This window comes from Leguminivora glycinivorella, chromosome 8, assembly GCF_023078275.1.
Source record: "Leguminivora glycinivorella isolate SPB_JAAS2020 chromosome 8, LegGlyc_1.1, whole genome shotgun sequence".
NCBI lineage: Eukaryota > Metazoa > Arthropoda > Insecta > Lepidoptera > Tortricidae > Leguminivora > Leguminivora glycinivorella.
This window is the reverse complement of record NC_062978.1, coordinates 23338061-23355251: the sequence shown is the minus strand read 5'-3', so window position 1 is coordinate 23355251 and position 17191 is coordinate 23338061. Positions and strand designations below refer to the sequence as shown.

General features: G+C 38.2%; 1 protein-coding gene across 1 annotated transcript; it reads right to left on the bottom strand.

Annotated features, from left to right (window-relative positions):
• Positions 1-747: 747 nt before the first annotated feature.
• Positions 748-10999, bottom strand: LOC125229130. Its single transcript, XM_048133910.1, has 4 exons — positions 9911-10999; positions 5710-5929; positions 2226-2418; positions 748-1501 (listed from the first exon to the last, which is right to left on the bottom strand). The coding sequence occupies exons 1-4, from the start codon at positions 10997-10999 to the stop codon at positions 1363-1365; spliced, it is 1641 nt and encodes a 546-aa protein (XP_047989867.1). The 3' UTR covers positions 748-1362.
• Positions 11000-17191: the final 6192 nt, after the last annotated feature.

Below are 17191 nucleotides of genomic sequence, written 5' to 3'. Positions count from 1 at the left end.
TTCACTTCCAGTTAAAAAAAATGCAATAAATAAACTCACGGAACTAAATTTGGCTCCGGTAATACAGATTTTCTGCGTTTTCACCGTATCCTAAAACAGTTTCTTCACACCAATATCAACTTTAATGTATGCGTACTAAGATTTCCTTCAACAAGTGAAAAGTGAACATTACGGCCGGTCAAGGTAATTTTTTAAATTAGGTTGTGACAATACTTCGTTTCGGTTTTCGGTTGCGTCATTTGACACAACCGTTTAAACTATTTGATACACTTTTTCTATTAACTTTAAGTGGGTTTCGATGTCTGTTTATTTTACTCTTGATCGGTTCTTGTTACACTTTTTACGACTATTGTTAATTTAAAGTAGCTTGTTTGTGCAAAGTATTGCGGCTTAACTACTATAAATAAATCTCAGAAGGTTTGGAAGAAAGAATAGTTACAGGTCGATTCACGAAAGCTGGCACGAATGAAATGAACGAAACTTTGATTGTGTGAGTGACACCTGTATTGGTATACAGTCGTAACTGTCAAGAGCCACCATTTTATTGGTTAATCTGTCACACACATGCATATTTTCATTCAAACATTCGTTCCATTCGTGCCAGCTCTTGTGAATTGAGCTATACTTACACCAAACAAGATGAAATATTGCTACATAAGTACATACTCTTAAAACGGATAAAAAAAACTGGCAATTGGTGTCACAACCTATAGCTCAATTCACAAGAGCTGGCACGAATGGAACGAATGTTTGAATGAAAATATGCATGTGTGTGACAGATTAACCAATAAAATGGTGGCTCTTGACAGTTACGACTGTATACCAATACAGGTGTCACTCACACAATCAAAGTTTCGTTCATTTCATTCGTGCCCGCTTTCGTGAATCGACCTGTAACATGTAACCCTTATAGGAATCATACCGATCCTTAAATTAAGGCCATAATAAGTTTAGTATTCATGGAACTGGCTTTAATATAAGAAATTATATGTCGTCTGTCAAAACAAGTGGTGACATACCTGGTTGCATATAATTTCACACAGGTAACTGAAGCCTTATTTTATCACGCATCACGGAGATTTTTTATCTTAAAAATAGTCCTAAATCATGGCATTGTATTCGACGCGACGAATTTTCCTAAATTGCCAAATTTTCTTCATGAAAACTTTTGTATCGTGATCAAAAGCCATTCACTAAAATTTTCTGCAATTTTTAGGAGACTCCGCATCATAGTAGCTTTTTTTACTGTTTGACAAAAAGTTTCCTAAATTGAGAAATTTTCTACACGGATACTTTTCTATCATGAACCTTTTACTAAACTTTTCTGCAACTTTTAGGAGACTTTCTGTACCATGGTGAGTTTTAGTTCTTGGCATGTTTCCAGTGTGAACCTCCTTCCTTGCCTCCTTTCTTGCCGTGTGAGGAGTGCTTCTCGTGGTGTTCTTCGTGGCCTTGCTTACCGTTGTAGCCTTTGTGGTCTGCGTCCAGGTGGCCCTTGTTACTGTGGGGGAGAAATTAGAGAAGTTAGAAAAAGATAAAGGTTAGAAATTACCTACATACTATTAGTGGGAAATAAAGTAGGACTTTGTGGCAATACACGATACAAAATAGCGGATTTTCAAGTGTCTGTACTGGACAGACACGGCTTTAGACGTGGAAATACCGTTAATTATGATATGTATTCTTCATTGCACTTTCATTACTGGCATTGCATTGAGTTTGCCGTATAGGTGGAGTTCTTCGCTCTGGCCCTCTCTGATTTTTTGACAGTGTTTACTTTCATCTTGCTTACCTTTACCTTATCAAATTTTATCGATTATCTGCATCCCTTCCAGCCTCGTTCCACGAAGTCGTATCTTTTTTATTTTATTATTAACAATATTAACATGATGATCTTTTTCCATTCTCACTGCTGGAGTAACCTACTACTGTGTGATCCTACCTGTATTATATCGTATGTTTCGTCTCGATTATTTGTATTTCTTCCTGCTTCGTCCCGAAAAAAGTAATTCTGGATTGTTTCAAGCTGCTATATTGCTCCTACCTTCCCTCGTTCAACAAAGTCATGCCCAGCATTGAAAAGATGGGCCTTCTTCTTCCCACTCTCGTTACTGGCGTTTTTCACATTGAATTTGCTTTATCGATTGTATTCGAAACTCCACTCTTATTTACTTCTGTCCTACCTGCTCTTACCTTTTCCTTATCTTATATTCTATCTCACTCACCTGTATCCCTTCTTGCCTCGCTCAACGAAGTCATGTCCAGCGTTAACATGATGGGCTTTCTTCTTCCCACTTTCGTTGCTGGCGTGTTTGGCATTGAATTTGCCATATCTGTGGTGTTCGCCGCTCTTGTGGTAGTCGTCGTAGAACTTGTGTTCTTTGTGGAACTCGTCTTTGTGGTATTTGTTGTGATAGCCTAGAAGAAAATAGAAGGAAATTAACATTCCATAAAAGAAGGATATAGCTAATATAGCTATTTGATTACAGGGGGAAAATTTAAGCACACAAATTTAGTATCAAGTAGAAAGGTAGGGAAATTTATTGATAACTATAAAATATTCTAATGAAGTCCAAAAATCAACTTATTATGTAAACCCAGCAGGCAAAATGAGGAAACAAAGTTTGAATTTGACTGGAACAGTCTGCGTCCGGCTTATAATAATTATTTTGCACATGAAGAATAGATTTTGCAATTCTACTTCGTGTGACAATAGTTATTTGTTATACAAGGGGGCAAAGTTGTATTTTAACGCCGAGTGTGGAATTGAAAAACGAGCAAGTGAAAGGATTCTATAGTTGAACCACGAGCGAAGCGAGTGGTTCGAGAATAGAATCCTGAACTTGCGAGTTTTTTAACACACGAGAAGTAATAGTTATTTGTTATACAAGGGGGCAAAGTTGTATTTTAACGCCGAGTGTGGAATTGAAAAACGAGCAAGTGAAAGGATTCTATAGTTGAACCACGAGCGAAGCGAGTGGTTCGAGAATAGAATCCTGAACTTGTGAGTTTTTTAACACACGAGAAGTAAAATATATTTGCACCCGAGTGTAACACAAAACTTTTCCCCTCACTATAGCGAGGAAACTACAACGCAAAAAATGCGTTTATTACTGCTTCCAGTAGTTCCACGGGTGGTAAATCATCTTTATTACTAGATTCACCTACTTTTATCAATTTTAAAGCAGTTAATTTGACTTTATTCAAGGTCAAATTACTTTACCCACTAGTGGATAAAATGCGTTTTTACCCGCTGGTATTAAAGGACAAAACACGTGTTTCCGAGCTAGTGAGGGGAAAAATACATTTGCACCCGAGTGTAACACAACACTTTTCCCCTCACTATAGCGAGGAAACTACAACGCAAAAAATGCGTTGATCACTGCTTCCAGTAGTTCCACAGGTGGTAAATCATCTTTATTACTATATTCACCTACTTTTATCAATTTTAAAGCAGTTAATTTGACTTTATTCAAGGTCAAATTACTTTACCCACTTGTGAATAAAATGCGTTTTTACCCGCTGGTATTAAAGGACAAAACACGTGTTTCCGAGCTAGTGAGGGGAAAAATAACTTGATTACTCTATTTGACTAACAAATAAAATTAAAGGCAATAATTAGGTTAGATTATTAACTTTCATTCAGTCTATTACATCATCAGTAAGTAATAAAATAAACAACAAAATGAATACGGTAACAAATGGAACTAATACATGGTTGCTAGTAAAATTAGATTTAACTTTAATCAAATATTACGACAACAATCAATCTATCCAATAAACAAAATAGTATTACACGAAAACTGACACTTGATGTCGTAAAATGTTCCAAATACCTATTTTTATAAGGCTGAGGTCAAACAACAAAGAGCAATGAATACTTGTGCAAGCGCCGCTTTCTCTCGCAAATCAATCTGAAGTGTGATTTGTTTACAATCTGTGGGAAATTATGGGTTCATTTGCGGTTTAATGTTCAAAATAATTTCCTTATTGGTTTAATATGAATAACTTGAAACGTAAACGGGATAGTAGCTATAGAAAATAATAGATAACATTTTTAATGAAACTTGGAAGTGCTGGTGGCCTAGCGGTAATAGTACGAGCGACTTTCGTTCCGGAGGTCGCGAGTTCGAACCCCGGCTCGCACCAATATGAGTTTTTCGGAATTTATGTGCGAAATGTCATTTGATATTTGCCAGTCACTTTTCGGTGAAGGAAAACATCGTGAGGAAACCGGACTAATTCCAATAAGGTCTAGTTTACCCTTCGGGTTGGAAGGTCAGATGGCATTCGCTTTCATAAAAAATAGTGCCTACGCCAAATCTTGGGATTAGTTGTCAAAGCGGACCCCAGGCTCCCACGAGCCGTGGCAAATGCCGGGGTAACGCAAGGAGGAGGATGATGATTTTTAATGCAACTTTATTTGTATTTAAACACAGGCATATTTTATCGGTGCAAGACAATCGTTATCGTTGTGGATATTCTTAGACAAGGCTTGATTACATTACTATTAAGATTTAATGTATCCTTTTCACTGATATTAATTTATTATGAGGGGAGGACGGAATCTTGTTTATAGACTTTATAGTGATATCTCATCTGATAAGAATTCATTTACAATGAAAGTGCAATGCCGTTTAAGTCTGTATAAAAACAAACAGTACAAATACAAATTCACTTTGTCCGAGTGAACAGTACTGAAATAAAGAGTGGTCAGTTCAATGAACATCGGTTAGTAACCTCTGGTTACATTTTTTTGTGAGTTTTCTTTTTATTGTAAGTCTGTGGCAGTTTTTGTGGACAACAGTTGGCCTTGATCGAGTTGCAAGAGGATGAATAGCTTCAAATGTTTATGTAGGTCGCGAAATAATTTTAATTTTACGTAAATACATTAATACACCCTGTTTTTATTGAATTCCGTTAACTTTAAGGGAAGGTTCTTTAGGTCAAATACAATTAATTTCTCTAAGAAACTATCGTCCTAACTCTTACGGTTATCGAATTATTAAAAAAATAATTTTATTACTGAACACGTGTGTGGCATACCTTACCACTTCCTTATGTTATTTGATTTGATATTTGCCGTCAGACACTTGACACTAACTTTAATGCTATGATAAAGGTCCTCTCACATTAATTCATTCATTTATTAAAATTTGGCGTAGGCACTAATTTTAAAAAGACTGCGATCTGACCTTCCAACCCGAAGGGTAACTAGGCCTTATTTTGATTAGCCCGGTTTCCTCACAATTTCATTACACACCATGTTCATTACAAAAGATGTTAATAATTATAGGCAGTCAGTTACATGACACCCTAACAGAAGTAGTACACTGTCATCAATTACACGCTTAGCTGTAGTGTCTTCTTTATGGTGGGCTTGTTGTTGATATTATTCGACTTCTACCATCGTAATAAGTTTGCTTACCTTTCGTCTTATGTCCCTTCTTGTGTCCTTTCTTCTCGTCAAACTTCGAGCCCTTATGTCCATGGCCTTGACTTCTACCATCATAATAAGTTTGCTTACCTTTCGTCTTATATGTCCCTTCTTGTGTCCTTTCTTCTCGTCGAACTTCGACCCCTTATGTCCATGGGGCTTGCTCTTCGTGGCTTTCCTTACGGTCAGCTTTATCTAAGTATTTATTCCCCTAACTTCCCTACTTTATCCAGCGTCCATTCAACTTCTACCATCATAATAAGTTTGCTTACCTTTCGTCTTATGTCCCTTCTTGTGTCCTTTCTTCTCATCAAACTTCGCGCCCTTATGTCCATGGGCTTGCTCTTCATGGCTTCCCTTATGATCAGCTTTATCGTGGTGTTTCTTCTGTTTTCCTTCAGCCTCTTCATATTCTTTCTTATGGAGTTCATCGGTTTTGAAGCCTTTAGCTCCTTTGTCTACGTGGTGGTCGTGTTTGAAACCACTTGAGGTCTGGAAGGTTAAAGTTAAAGTGAGAGAAGTAATAGTTAAAGTGGATGTAAACAGATGTAGTAAAAAAAATAATCGTAGTTGCGTTGTTGGTGTAAGAATGTCCTATAATATTTATTTATTTATTTTATTTATTTATTTATTTATTTATTTATTTATTTATTTATTTATTTATTTATTTTATTTATTTATTTATACAGCGCGTAAACCTAATAAGGGCGATAAATGAAACCAGGCATATAATTCAATATTGTTATCATTAATTGAGAGGTGTTTTTGAGTTACTTTTAATTTTCACCCTATAATGAATTTTTGAAAAAATTCCCAGCAGCAATGAACTGTAAACGTGGTTGCGATGACAATCAATGACAACTGTCAACGAGCGGTTAACGCGAGTGTGTTTGCATTACGTTGCGGGCCGAATTATTTTGTATGGATAAAAAAAATATTTCAATTTTAAGTAAAAGTTACCTAATTCCATTTTTTATGTCCTATACTCACCACCGTTAAGAGGTTCGCCCGTATTAGGTTTACACCCTGTATATGTAGGTATACGCGTGAAGTAGGTAGAAATAGTACATTACGATACAAGTGCGGAAAAGAGGACTTTGGAAACGAGTGGCGATAAGTTAAAACACAAGTGTTTTAAATCGACACGAGTTTCGAATTTCCTTTTCGCACGTACATGAAAAATAACCACATGTACTCAATAAAAAAATAAGGTTTATCTTAAATGTGTTTTAACCTGTCTAACTAATTTCGTAGATTATTTCACAAATTAACAATCTTACCTACATATTTACGGTGGGAGCGTTTTAGTAAGTCTTGAGGTCTTGTCAAGTGTTAACAGAGCGTACATATTATGTATTAACGCCCAAGGTGAATAGTTATTTGTTTTACAAGGGGGCAAAGTTGTTGTTTAACCGCACGTGCCAATATTGATACCCGAGCAAGCGAAAGATCCCAATATTGAACCGCGAGCGTAGCGAGCCACTTTGATCCTTCTTAGGTGTATCTTAGCATAGGGAGTCTATCTTTATCTTTTACTCCAATTTAAAGAGTATATTGAGTGTTTGTGATAGGCCATCACATACAAGGGTTGCATTTTCTTTCACTAGAACAACCATGTCTTATATAGCATAGCACTGCACTGGTGACAATGGCTCGCTAGAGGGTACCTACCTATAAATTCCCATGTAACCTTACCATGAGTTTAACACAGGCCTATCCGTTAGCGAGTATATATTTATGTAATTTATATATTTTTGAAAATATTCACATATTGATATGTTCCAATTAAATCTTAGCAAATTTGTAAATGCAATTAAAGGAATGAAGTAAAAGAAAGAATCAAAATTAAAAACACAACTAAACCATGGACATGTATTTTCAAATCTCAAATGACAAATAATGTATGCCTGAAGCACTCTGCCTTCCCCTTTTCTTTTTTTTGTATTGTAATCTAATTATTATGTTAACTTGTCAGTAAGTAAAATGAATAACTGTATTTTCTATTTTTGCATGCTGAATGTTTCTCTCAGAGCATAATATATTGTTTTACCTACTGGAAACAATTCTGGCCGTTGTGTTAACTACATTTGTTAAACTGTATGTGTAATTATATGCTGTTTGTTTCCCTATGTAATAAAATAAAAAACCGGCCAAGAGCGTGTCGGGCCACGCTCAGTGTAGGGTTCCGTAGTTATCCGTATTTGTCTCAAAAACTACTGAACCTATCAAGTTCAAAATAATTTTCCTAGAAAGTCTTTATAAAGTTCTACTTTTGTGATTTTTTTCATATTTTTAAACATATGGTTCAAAAGTTAGAGGGGGGGACGCGTCCTTTAGGAGCGATTATTTCTGAAAATATGAATATTATCAAAAAACGGTCTTAGTAAACCCTTATTCATTTTTAAATACCTATCCAACAATATATCACATGTTGGGGTTGGAATGAAAAAAAAATATCAGCCCCGACTTTACATGTAGGGGGGGTACCCTAATAAAACATTTTTTTCCATTTTTTATTTTTGCACTTTGTTGGCGTTATTGATATACATATCGGTACCAAATTTCAGCTTTGTAGTGCTAACGGTTACTGAGATTATCCGCGGACGGACGGACGGACGGACGGACAGACAGACAGACATGGCGAAACTATAAGGGTTCCTAGTTGACTACGGAACCCTAAAAACGAAATAAATTTACTTTCTATGCATCTCGCTCGTTCTGGCTGTATAGGTCGAGTCAGTCCAAAAACTTCACGTGTGTCATTAAATTTCCCTGCACCACATGTCACTATATCACCATCATTCACATTCATTATTTCATCATTATTATTATGACCTTGTCACCACGCATTTGACAGTAGGCCTGCGATACACATGTCTGTATTTTGCATGACTTTGCATGCTAGTTCATTTGCCAGTAATGTTGTATGCGGCGGGCATGCCAATTATTGTGCAAGCTACATGCATATTATGTATCGCAGGCTTATCTTAAATATCGCAAAACTAAAATTCGAATACACGTATAAGTTTTTTTATATACCACGTCGGTGGCAAACAGGTGTGTACCATATGGTCAACCTGATGGAAAGTTACATCATAAATCTTATTACCTGTGGATTAATAACATGCCAGTACGAGCGAGATGCATATAAACTATGTTACGCAGATAATAGCGAATGTATCAGTGTCAAACTCGCGGTAGGCGACTGTTACCATAGCCGTTTACAAAAACGTATAATAAATTAATTTACTAATATTATTAAGATGCTACAGGAACGAAAATGCTAAAATGGAAAGAAATGGGCCCTCTCTTTCAATTTAGGCATTTTAGTTAAATATACTAGTTTCATTAACAAGATTTTTTATCGAAAAAAAAATTGTCCATTAAAAACAACTCGGTTAAAATATACGGCGAAAAATTTTTTTAAATCGAGGTTGCGCTCTCGACTGTTTCCTCCTTCAAAACTTAATCAATCGGATCAAAATTTGAGAATCTGAATAACAATGAAATAATCTGTGTCGGATCGTTTAGTTTTTTTGACTTATTGTTACCAATTTTGAGTTTTTTGCGCCATAATGAAAAAGGACGTTTTTGAAAATTTGTGATTGGCTCTAGCATATTTAAAAATAAAACATACATACAATCACGCCTGTATCCCATAAAGGGGTAGGCAGAACACATGAAACTACTAAAGCTTCAGTGCCACTCTTGGCAAATAAGGGGTTGAAAGAAAACGAAACTGTGACATTGCAGTGACAGGTTGCCAGCCTCTCGCCTACGCCACAATTTAACCCATATGCCATAGTCGCCTTCTACGACACCCACGGGAAGAAAAGGGGTGGTGAAATTCTTAACCCGTCACCACACAGGCTACAATAAAAATATCAAAAAAATCAAAACGGTCCGACACAGATAAAAATAATAATAATCTGTGTTGAAACAATCATTGCTCTATCTTCAAAAACCAGGGAGGAAAGAGTCGAGAGCGTTTGTATGGAGAATTGAACCCTCCTGTATCGTCTTAAACTTTAATGACAATTGGCCTATAAGTCGATAGGATTAGTTAATTTATTTTATTTGCAAACCAAGGCCAAAATAAGTACGTGAACATAATTTTTTACTGCACATAATGTTGATAACGATTATACAAAAGAAGATATTAATACAAATGTTTTTGTTTAAATAATGTATTATGTTAAATAGCTTTTTATATATATTGTACTCACATATAATTCTGAGTATGAGAGTGTGATCAGATAAGTCCCTATTTTATCAAAACAAACATTCTTCTATTTAAACTCAAAAAAGTGTTGTTTACGTCGTTTACATACATATAGCATAGGTACTCGTATAGCTACCTACACATTGACAGAATTCTGATTCGTCTTAATACAATTTAACGTTGAGGTATAGAAGTGCAATTTAGGTGCAAAGTGAATAAAGCACTTAATCTAAACACATAACACAACATACCTTGCCTCCCTTATGCGCGTCATGGTGCGCATGCTTCGCATGCCCTCCCCCCTGCTTGTGCCTCGTCGCATGCTTGTTATGCTTCACCACCGCCGCCGCTTCCTCTTGATCCTTCAACAGAGGGACCTCCTCCACCGTTGCTATGGCAACGGGCTCTGGAGACAGAGGGACTTTTGCTTGGATGATGCCTTGACTTAGGAAGGAGTTGGGAGCGTCCGCTACTTGGATTGAGGATTTTACTGGCACTAGGAATGGTTGCTGGTTGGTTTGAGCTACAGGATTGGAAGGCTGAGATAGTTGGTGGATTTGGGGTTTTGCGACTAAATTTTGAGAATATTGGGGAGCTACAGATTTTGTAGGAGAAACTTGATAGGCTGATTGAGGCTTTGAAACCAGATTTTGAGAATATTGGGGCACTTTGGCATATCCTTGCAAAGGAGTTTGACCTGGGTGAGGTTGAACGTATGCTGCGGGGGCAGGTGGGTTAGTGTACAAAGGTTGGGATAATTGACGAGCTTGTTTATATGGCACGGACAACACAGACGGCACAGGACGGTACACAACAGGCACACTCACATCTGGCCTCGTATTAGGAGCTGCGTAAACCTTATGATAATGTTCAGCGCTAGCCGCTAACATCTCTTCATATGGAGGCGAAGGATAACTCTCCCCATCGGTAAATTCGTGGACTTCATATTGATGGACTTGACGAGGGGTTCTAGCTGCTGATCGCCGAACGCGGCTTACAGGAACATCTTCGTAAGTACATCTCTTCACTCTTATATGCTCTTCAAAAGGACCTTCGTGCACGTTACGCCGCGTACGAAAATGCTCTTCATAATCGCCATTTATTTCATGTCTAGAATCTTGAAACGGCTCACGAATATCCCGCCGCGTTCTAAGAAACTCTTCATAAGGATCATCATCCTCTATATCTCGTCTGCTTCTAGAATGTTCGTCTAAGTTCCTTCTGTCCCTAGAATGCTCATAATCCTCCTCATTATAAGGATCTTCGAGCTCCTCCTCCTCGATGTGATCATCGAGTTGAGCGGCCACCGCAACAACTAGCAACAACCAAAGAAACTTCATCACTGCTGCAAGATATCTACTTTTTTCTTTTATACCTTTTGAAGTCGGTAGATTGCAAATAAGCAAACAGTTTTATTTGCACAAGCGGGCGCGCGCGGGTAAAGCCACCGATGCACTGTCGTCCAGACCCCGGTTAGAAAGCGTTCTTGAACGCCGAAATGGATTTTCGGTGAAAACTATGACCGTGAATAAAGTTTAGTTTTCTGATGATGCAATGATTGTTGAACCGTGGATGATGCATTGATAACAGGTGTTATGCAAGTTATGGGGGTAAACTGTAATATTTTAGGATTTTAGACAATTGAGGTAAACGTGAACAACAGTTACTAAATCGTTTCATTGCTTTTAACACTGTTGGTAATATTAGCTATTGTAATTGAAATATTGGGGAACGTGAATGAGTAAATAAAATTGTATTGTTACTATAAAATCAATTGCATTGTCGGTGTTGGTAAAGACTGTAGTAATCGAAAAATTCAATTGAAAAAGTCCTTTAGTAACTTTTGTTACTAACTTAAATTATTTCAGGTGTCTCATAAAAGAGACAAACAAAAAATAGATTGTCGTTTTGAAATTGTTATACACATGTAGGTACATTATATGACTACATTGTATATATTTTTTTTTTATAACAGAACAATTAGATTCGTATAATATACAATTATTACTTATAATAAGTACCATACAATTATAAAATTAAAAAAAAAACACAATTATTACTACATATGTATATATTTAAAAAAAAGGTAGGATAGGTACCTAAAGGAATCCGTTCTGGGCCATGCCGGGTCCAACCAAAGGTTCCCAATGTTCCAATCACGCTAGCAGCGTTACCGCGCTGTATGGCGATGGAGACCTGTTGGACAAGCCATGACTCAGGACGGGGATCTTTTGTTTTCTATTTCTTCTATATCTTATATTAATAAGTGAAACAACCATTTAAGCCACAGACAAACTCAATAAATTATGAACTTTATCCTCGTGCAACAAAGTTTATGATAGAACCAGTTTTAAAATGTAAGTTATAAATACATATAGCACCTGTGAAACTACTGGAAGCAGTGATAAACGCGTTTTTGACCCCCGACGCAAAAACGACGGGGTGTTATAAATTTGACGTGTCTGTCTGCCCGTCTGTCTGTCTGTCTGCCCGTCTGCCCGTCTGTCTGTCTGTCTGTCTGCCTGTTTGTCTGTCTGTGTGTGTGTCTGTCTGTGGCATCGTAACTCCCGAACCGATGAACCGATTTAGATTTAGTTTTTTTTTGTCTGAAAGCTGAGTTAGTCGGGAGTGTTCTTAGCCATGTTTCATGAAAATCGGTCTACTATGTCGCAGGCCGTTTTTACAAAATTTTAATTTTGTGGTTATTTTGCGTTGTACTTTCCTCACTATAGTGAGGGGAAAAGTTTTGTGTTACACACGGGTGCAAATGTATTTTTCATCACACTCGCACACTAATTGTTCTCCCTAGGGAGTTAAGAAATTTCTAGTACTGTATTGAACTCTTTTTTTACCTTTTTGCATATTTTTTATAATGCAAGTGTGATGAAAAACATTGTGTGTAACTCGGGAAGTATGAATATTACTAACTCGAGTCTTTAAATCGCTCCGGAAAGCCGTCGCGATTTAACTTACTCTCGTTAGTAATATTCAACTTCCTCCCCTTGTTGCACAATGTACTAGCTATTACTTCTCGTGTGTTGACAAACTCGCAAAGTTCAGGATTCTATTCTCGAACTTGGACTTTAGAATCCTTACACTGGCTCGTTTTTCAATTCCACACTCGGCGTTAAAGTACAACTTTTCACCCTTGTATAACAAATAACTATTTACATTTAAAGTTGCGAGTGCTATATGAGTCACATTTTACTAAGCAACAACATTAAAAGCTCGGCCACACATGCGTGTTTTGATAGCGTAGGCAGAGCGGTAGCGGAGCGTCAGCGGAGCGCAATGATAGCGGTGCGCCGGACGAACGCTGGCATTGCGCCCAGCGGACGCCGGCGGGAACTAACCAGCGCGGATTGCGAGCCAATTGCGGCGCACCGCTATCATTGCGCTCCGCTAACGCTACGCTATCAAAACGCTTTATGTGTGGTGTGCTTTAACAATCTCAGAGCGGTCAATGTTCCATGAGCATTCCTCAGTTATTTGCATACGCATTGACGTCTTTCAGAAATAAACATGCAACAATGTCCTTTATCTATCTCAAATATATATAATTATATCTTATCTTAATAAATATAATAAATATTAAGATTGTAGTTTGAGGTCATGGTAGGTTAGAGGCTTGTTTTTTATGTCAATAATTATGCAAGTCTACGTTTGACTAGTGTCTCATCTTTTTACTTGGCTACATAGAAGAATCTAATAAAGTTTACCTACGTACATTTCATTGAAAACAAAGAAATAGCCCCCACTAGCTCGGAAACACGTGTTTTATCCTTTAATGCCAGCGGGTAAAAAACGCATTTTATACACTAGTGGATAAAGTAATTTGACCTTGAATATGGTAAATTTTTCTGCTACGAAATGATAAAAGTGGTTGAATCTAACGATGAAGACGACGTACCATCCTGTGGAACTACTGGAAGCAGTGATTAACGCGTTTTTTGAGTTGTACCTTCCTCGCTATAGTGAGGGGAAAAGTTTTGTGTTACACACGAGTGCAAATGTATTTTACTTCTCGTGTGTTGAAAAACTCGCCAATTTCAAAATGTTATTCTCGAACCACTCGCTTTGCTCGTGGTTTAATTATAGAATCCTTTCACTTGCTCGTTTTTCATTTTTTTTTATACTACGTCGGTGGCAAACAAGCATACGGCCCGCCTGGTGTAAAGCGGTCACCGTAACCTATGGACGCCTGCAACTCAAACAGTGTCACATGCGCGTTGCCACCCTATTAGAAACTTGTACATTCCCATTTGCTGTGTTAAGTACGCAGCAAAAAGGAGTGCACAAGTTCTAAGGAGGGTTCGGGTTGCCGACGACTCAAAGGACAAGGACTCAAAGGATTCCACACTCGGTGTTAAAATACAACTTTGCACTCTTATATAACAAAAATATTTAATAATAAGTAGATAGGTAGTTATCAAATTTATAATAGGTACACAGTCGAAACGTAGTCTGGCTCTGTCGCGCCAAAAGGAACGGAAGAGCGATAGAGACAGCATAACGATTATTATCATAAGTGGCATTTGGCTACGCTACGTGAATCAAATTTTTTGACGTATATTAATGTTCTAATCAACAAAGACAAAGGCTGTATCTAGGGGAAAACATATTCGCATGTGAAAACTAGTCATGCTGCCAATCAGGTCCAAAAGTCAGTATGTAACTTCCTTCTAGCAAGGTTAAATAAATACAGGGTGTAACAAAAATAGTGGTGATCCCTTTAAGGGCGTATTCAGTATCGTATTCTCATCAGGAAAAAGTAGAAGAAAATTTTTTTTTCGCGAAAAAATTTTTACCTTTGTATGGCGGTTCGGCCGATTCTCGCGGCCCGGCCCATACAAAAATGAAAATTTTTTTCGCGAAAAAAAATTTTTCTTCTACTTTTTCCTGAACAGAATACGATACTGAATACGCCCTTAAACGGATCACCACCATTTTTGTTACACTCTGTATAAGAAGATCATACCACCCCATACATTAAAATGCGACCGCCTAAGAACGCGCATACACTACACCACAAATAGATGGCACCACAAAAAAAATGTTTTGTAGCTGTCGATTATACTTGTAGATGGCGTTAAGTGTCACTTTTGAGATAGATTTATGGCTCGAAAGAGACACTTAATGCCAAATCTACAAATAATCGATGGCAACAAGGCATTTTTTGTGGCACCATCTATGTGTGGTGTAGTGTATGCGCGTTCTTAGGCGGTCGCATTTTAATGTATGGGATATTATGATCTTCTTATATTTAATCTATGCTTCTAGTTAAAAACCTCCATGGACTCAACGTGTCTTACAACTCGGCGGATAATTTTGCTGCATCGCAAAGTTTTCGTTTCACGGAATTAAGCAATGGCCCATTGCAGGTAATTAATCTGAAATTGCCAAACCTATAATTAAACATTTGCTAACCCCATCTTGAAATTTAAATTGAACTTTTTAGATGACCTTGAGAAATGAGAAAGACCTAGGTTTTGTTTTTGTTTTGGTTAGGTAGCAAACATACTAGAATGAAAACGAAAGTTGCCTTCAAAAAAACCGGCCAAGAGCGTGTCGGGCCACGCTCAGTGTAGGGTTCCGTAGTTTTCCGTATTTTTCTCAAAAACTACTAAAACTATCAAGTTCAAATTAATTTTCCTAGAAAGTCTTTATAAAGTTCTATTTTTATGATTTTTTTCATATTTTTTAAACATATAAGAGGGGGGGGGGGACACACTTTTTTTCCTTTAGGAGCGATTATTTCCGAAAATATTAATATTATCAAAAAACGATTATAATAAACCCGTATTATATATTATATATATACCCGGATTATAATAAAAAAAATATCAGCCCCCACTTTACATGTAGAGGGGGTACCCTAATAAAACATTTTTTTCCATTTTTTATTTTTGCACTTTGTTGGCGTGATTGATATACATGTTGGTACCAAATTTCAGCTTTGTAGTGCTAACGGTTACTGAGATTATCCGCGGACGGACGGACGGACGGACGGACGGACGGACGGACGGACGGACGGACGGACGGACGGACAGACAGACATGGCGAAACTATAAGGGTTCCTAGTTGACTACGGAACCCTAAAAATGATGTTGACGTTAAACTTTCGTGAGACATCATCATCATCATCCTCCTTGCGTTATCTCGGTATTTGCCACGGCTCATGGGAGCCTGGGGTTCGCTTTGACAACTAATCCCAAGGTTTGGCGTAGGCACTAGTTTTTACGAAAGCGACTGCCATCTGACCTTCCAACCCGAAGGATAACTAGGCCTTATTGTAATTAGTTCGGTTTCTTCACGATGTTTTCCTTCACCGAAAAGCGACTGGCAAATATCAAATGACATTTCGCACATAAGTTTCGAAAAACTCACTGGTACATATGAGCCGGGGTTCGAACCCGCGACCTCCGGATCGTAAGTCGCACGTTCTCACCGCTAGGCCACCAGCGCCTCACTTTAAACTTTCGTGAGACATAATTAATTTAAATATATGGATGTACTCACGTTAATATCAATTGGCGACATGTTTTGAGTTTCCATAATACGGAGAACCATCATCAGGCATACTAATAAGTACCTACATCCATATATTTTTAACCCCCGACGCAAAAACGACGGGTCTGTCTGTCTGTCTGTCTGTGGCATCGTAGCCCTCTAAAGGATGAACCGATTAAGATCTAGTTTTTTTGTCTCAAAGCTGAGTTATTCGGGAGTGTTCTTAGCCATGTTTCATGAGAATCGGTCTACTATGTCGCGGTCGGGGGTTTTTTCAAAATTTTAATTTTGTGGTTAGGTTGATACATAATTAACCAGGACAGAAAACTTTATTATCTTTTAAAGCTCAACTAAATGTAGGTTTTATTGATTCATATAGGTACTGTAGCGCAGCGTTGTTCGTCATACAGTCAGAACCTTACTAGGTTTTCTTCAGGGACTTGGGCTGAAGTGATCGACAGCCCGCCTGTTTCCAGCCACGTGTCCCTATACTACATCTACTAATTCTACCTAGTCGCGGTAGGTATAGTTCAACCACCAACCACCGACGGGGATGGCGGATCTCTCGCTACGCAGCGTAGTAGAAGCCATGCTGGGTAGCGAGAGAAACTGGAATGCGGTGGTTTGCTTTTGCGAAGAGATCATATCGCAGAAGGAAGAAGCGAAGCAGAGAGGGAGCGAGAAGCAGCCGCAGACGCTCTTCCGCTACGACGCACGCGGCAGGGTCGAAGGCGAAGAGCGTACGCTCGCCTCGAGCCCTAAGCCCCCGATGCCAGCAAGGGGGATCAAGCGTTTCTGATCCCCCTCCTCATGCGGGTGCCTTGGCCGTAAGCCTGGGCAATGCCAGGCGCCGTGATGTACATACAGCGATCTCAGCGCGCCCTCACGAATGGCAAAGATGATGAATTTCCCCAAATTGGCATGGCCAACCCCCCCCCCCCCCCCCCCTAGGGGAAGGGAAAGAAACTGCGAGTACCACACATCGCATCGTGCGTAACTGCATTCCCACTCCGTCAAAAAAT

Excerpts from the sequence above, each read along its gene's own strand:
- LOC125229130 (XM_048133910.1), bottom strand. The coding sequence starts at position 10,999 with ATGAAGTTTCTTTGGTTGTTGCTAGTTGTTGCGGTGGCCGCTCAACTC. Across the intron at positions 5,930-9,910 it reads ACGCGCATAAGGGAGGCAAG|ACCTCAAGTGGTTTCAAACA; the intron begins GTATGTTGTGTT and ends TTAACCTTCCAG. Across the intron at positions 1,502-2,225 it reads CGAGGCAAGAAGGGATACAG|TAACAAGGGCCACCTGGACG; the intron begins GTGAGTGAGATA and ends TCTCCCCCACAG.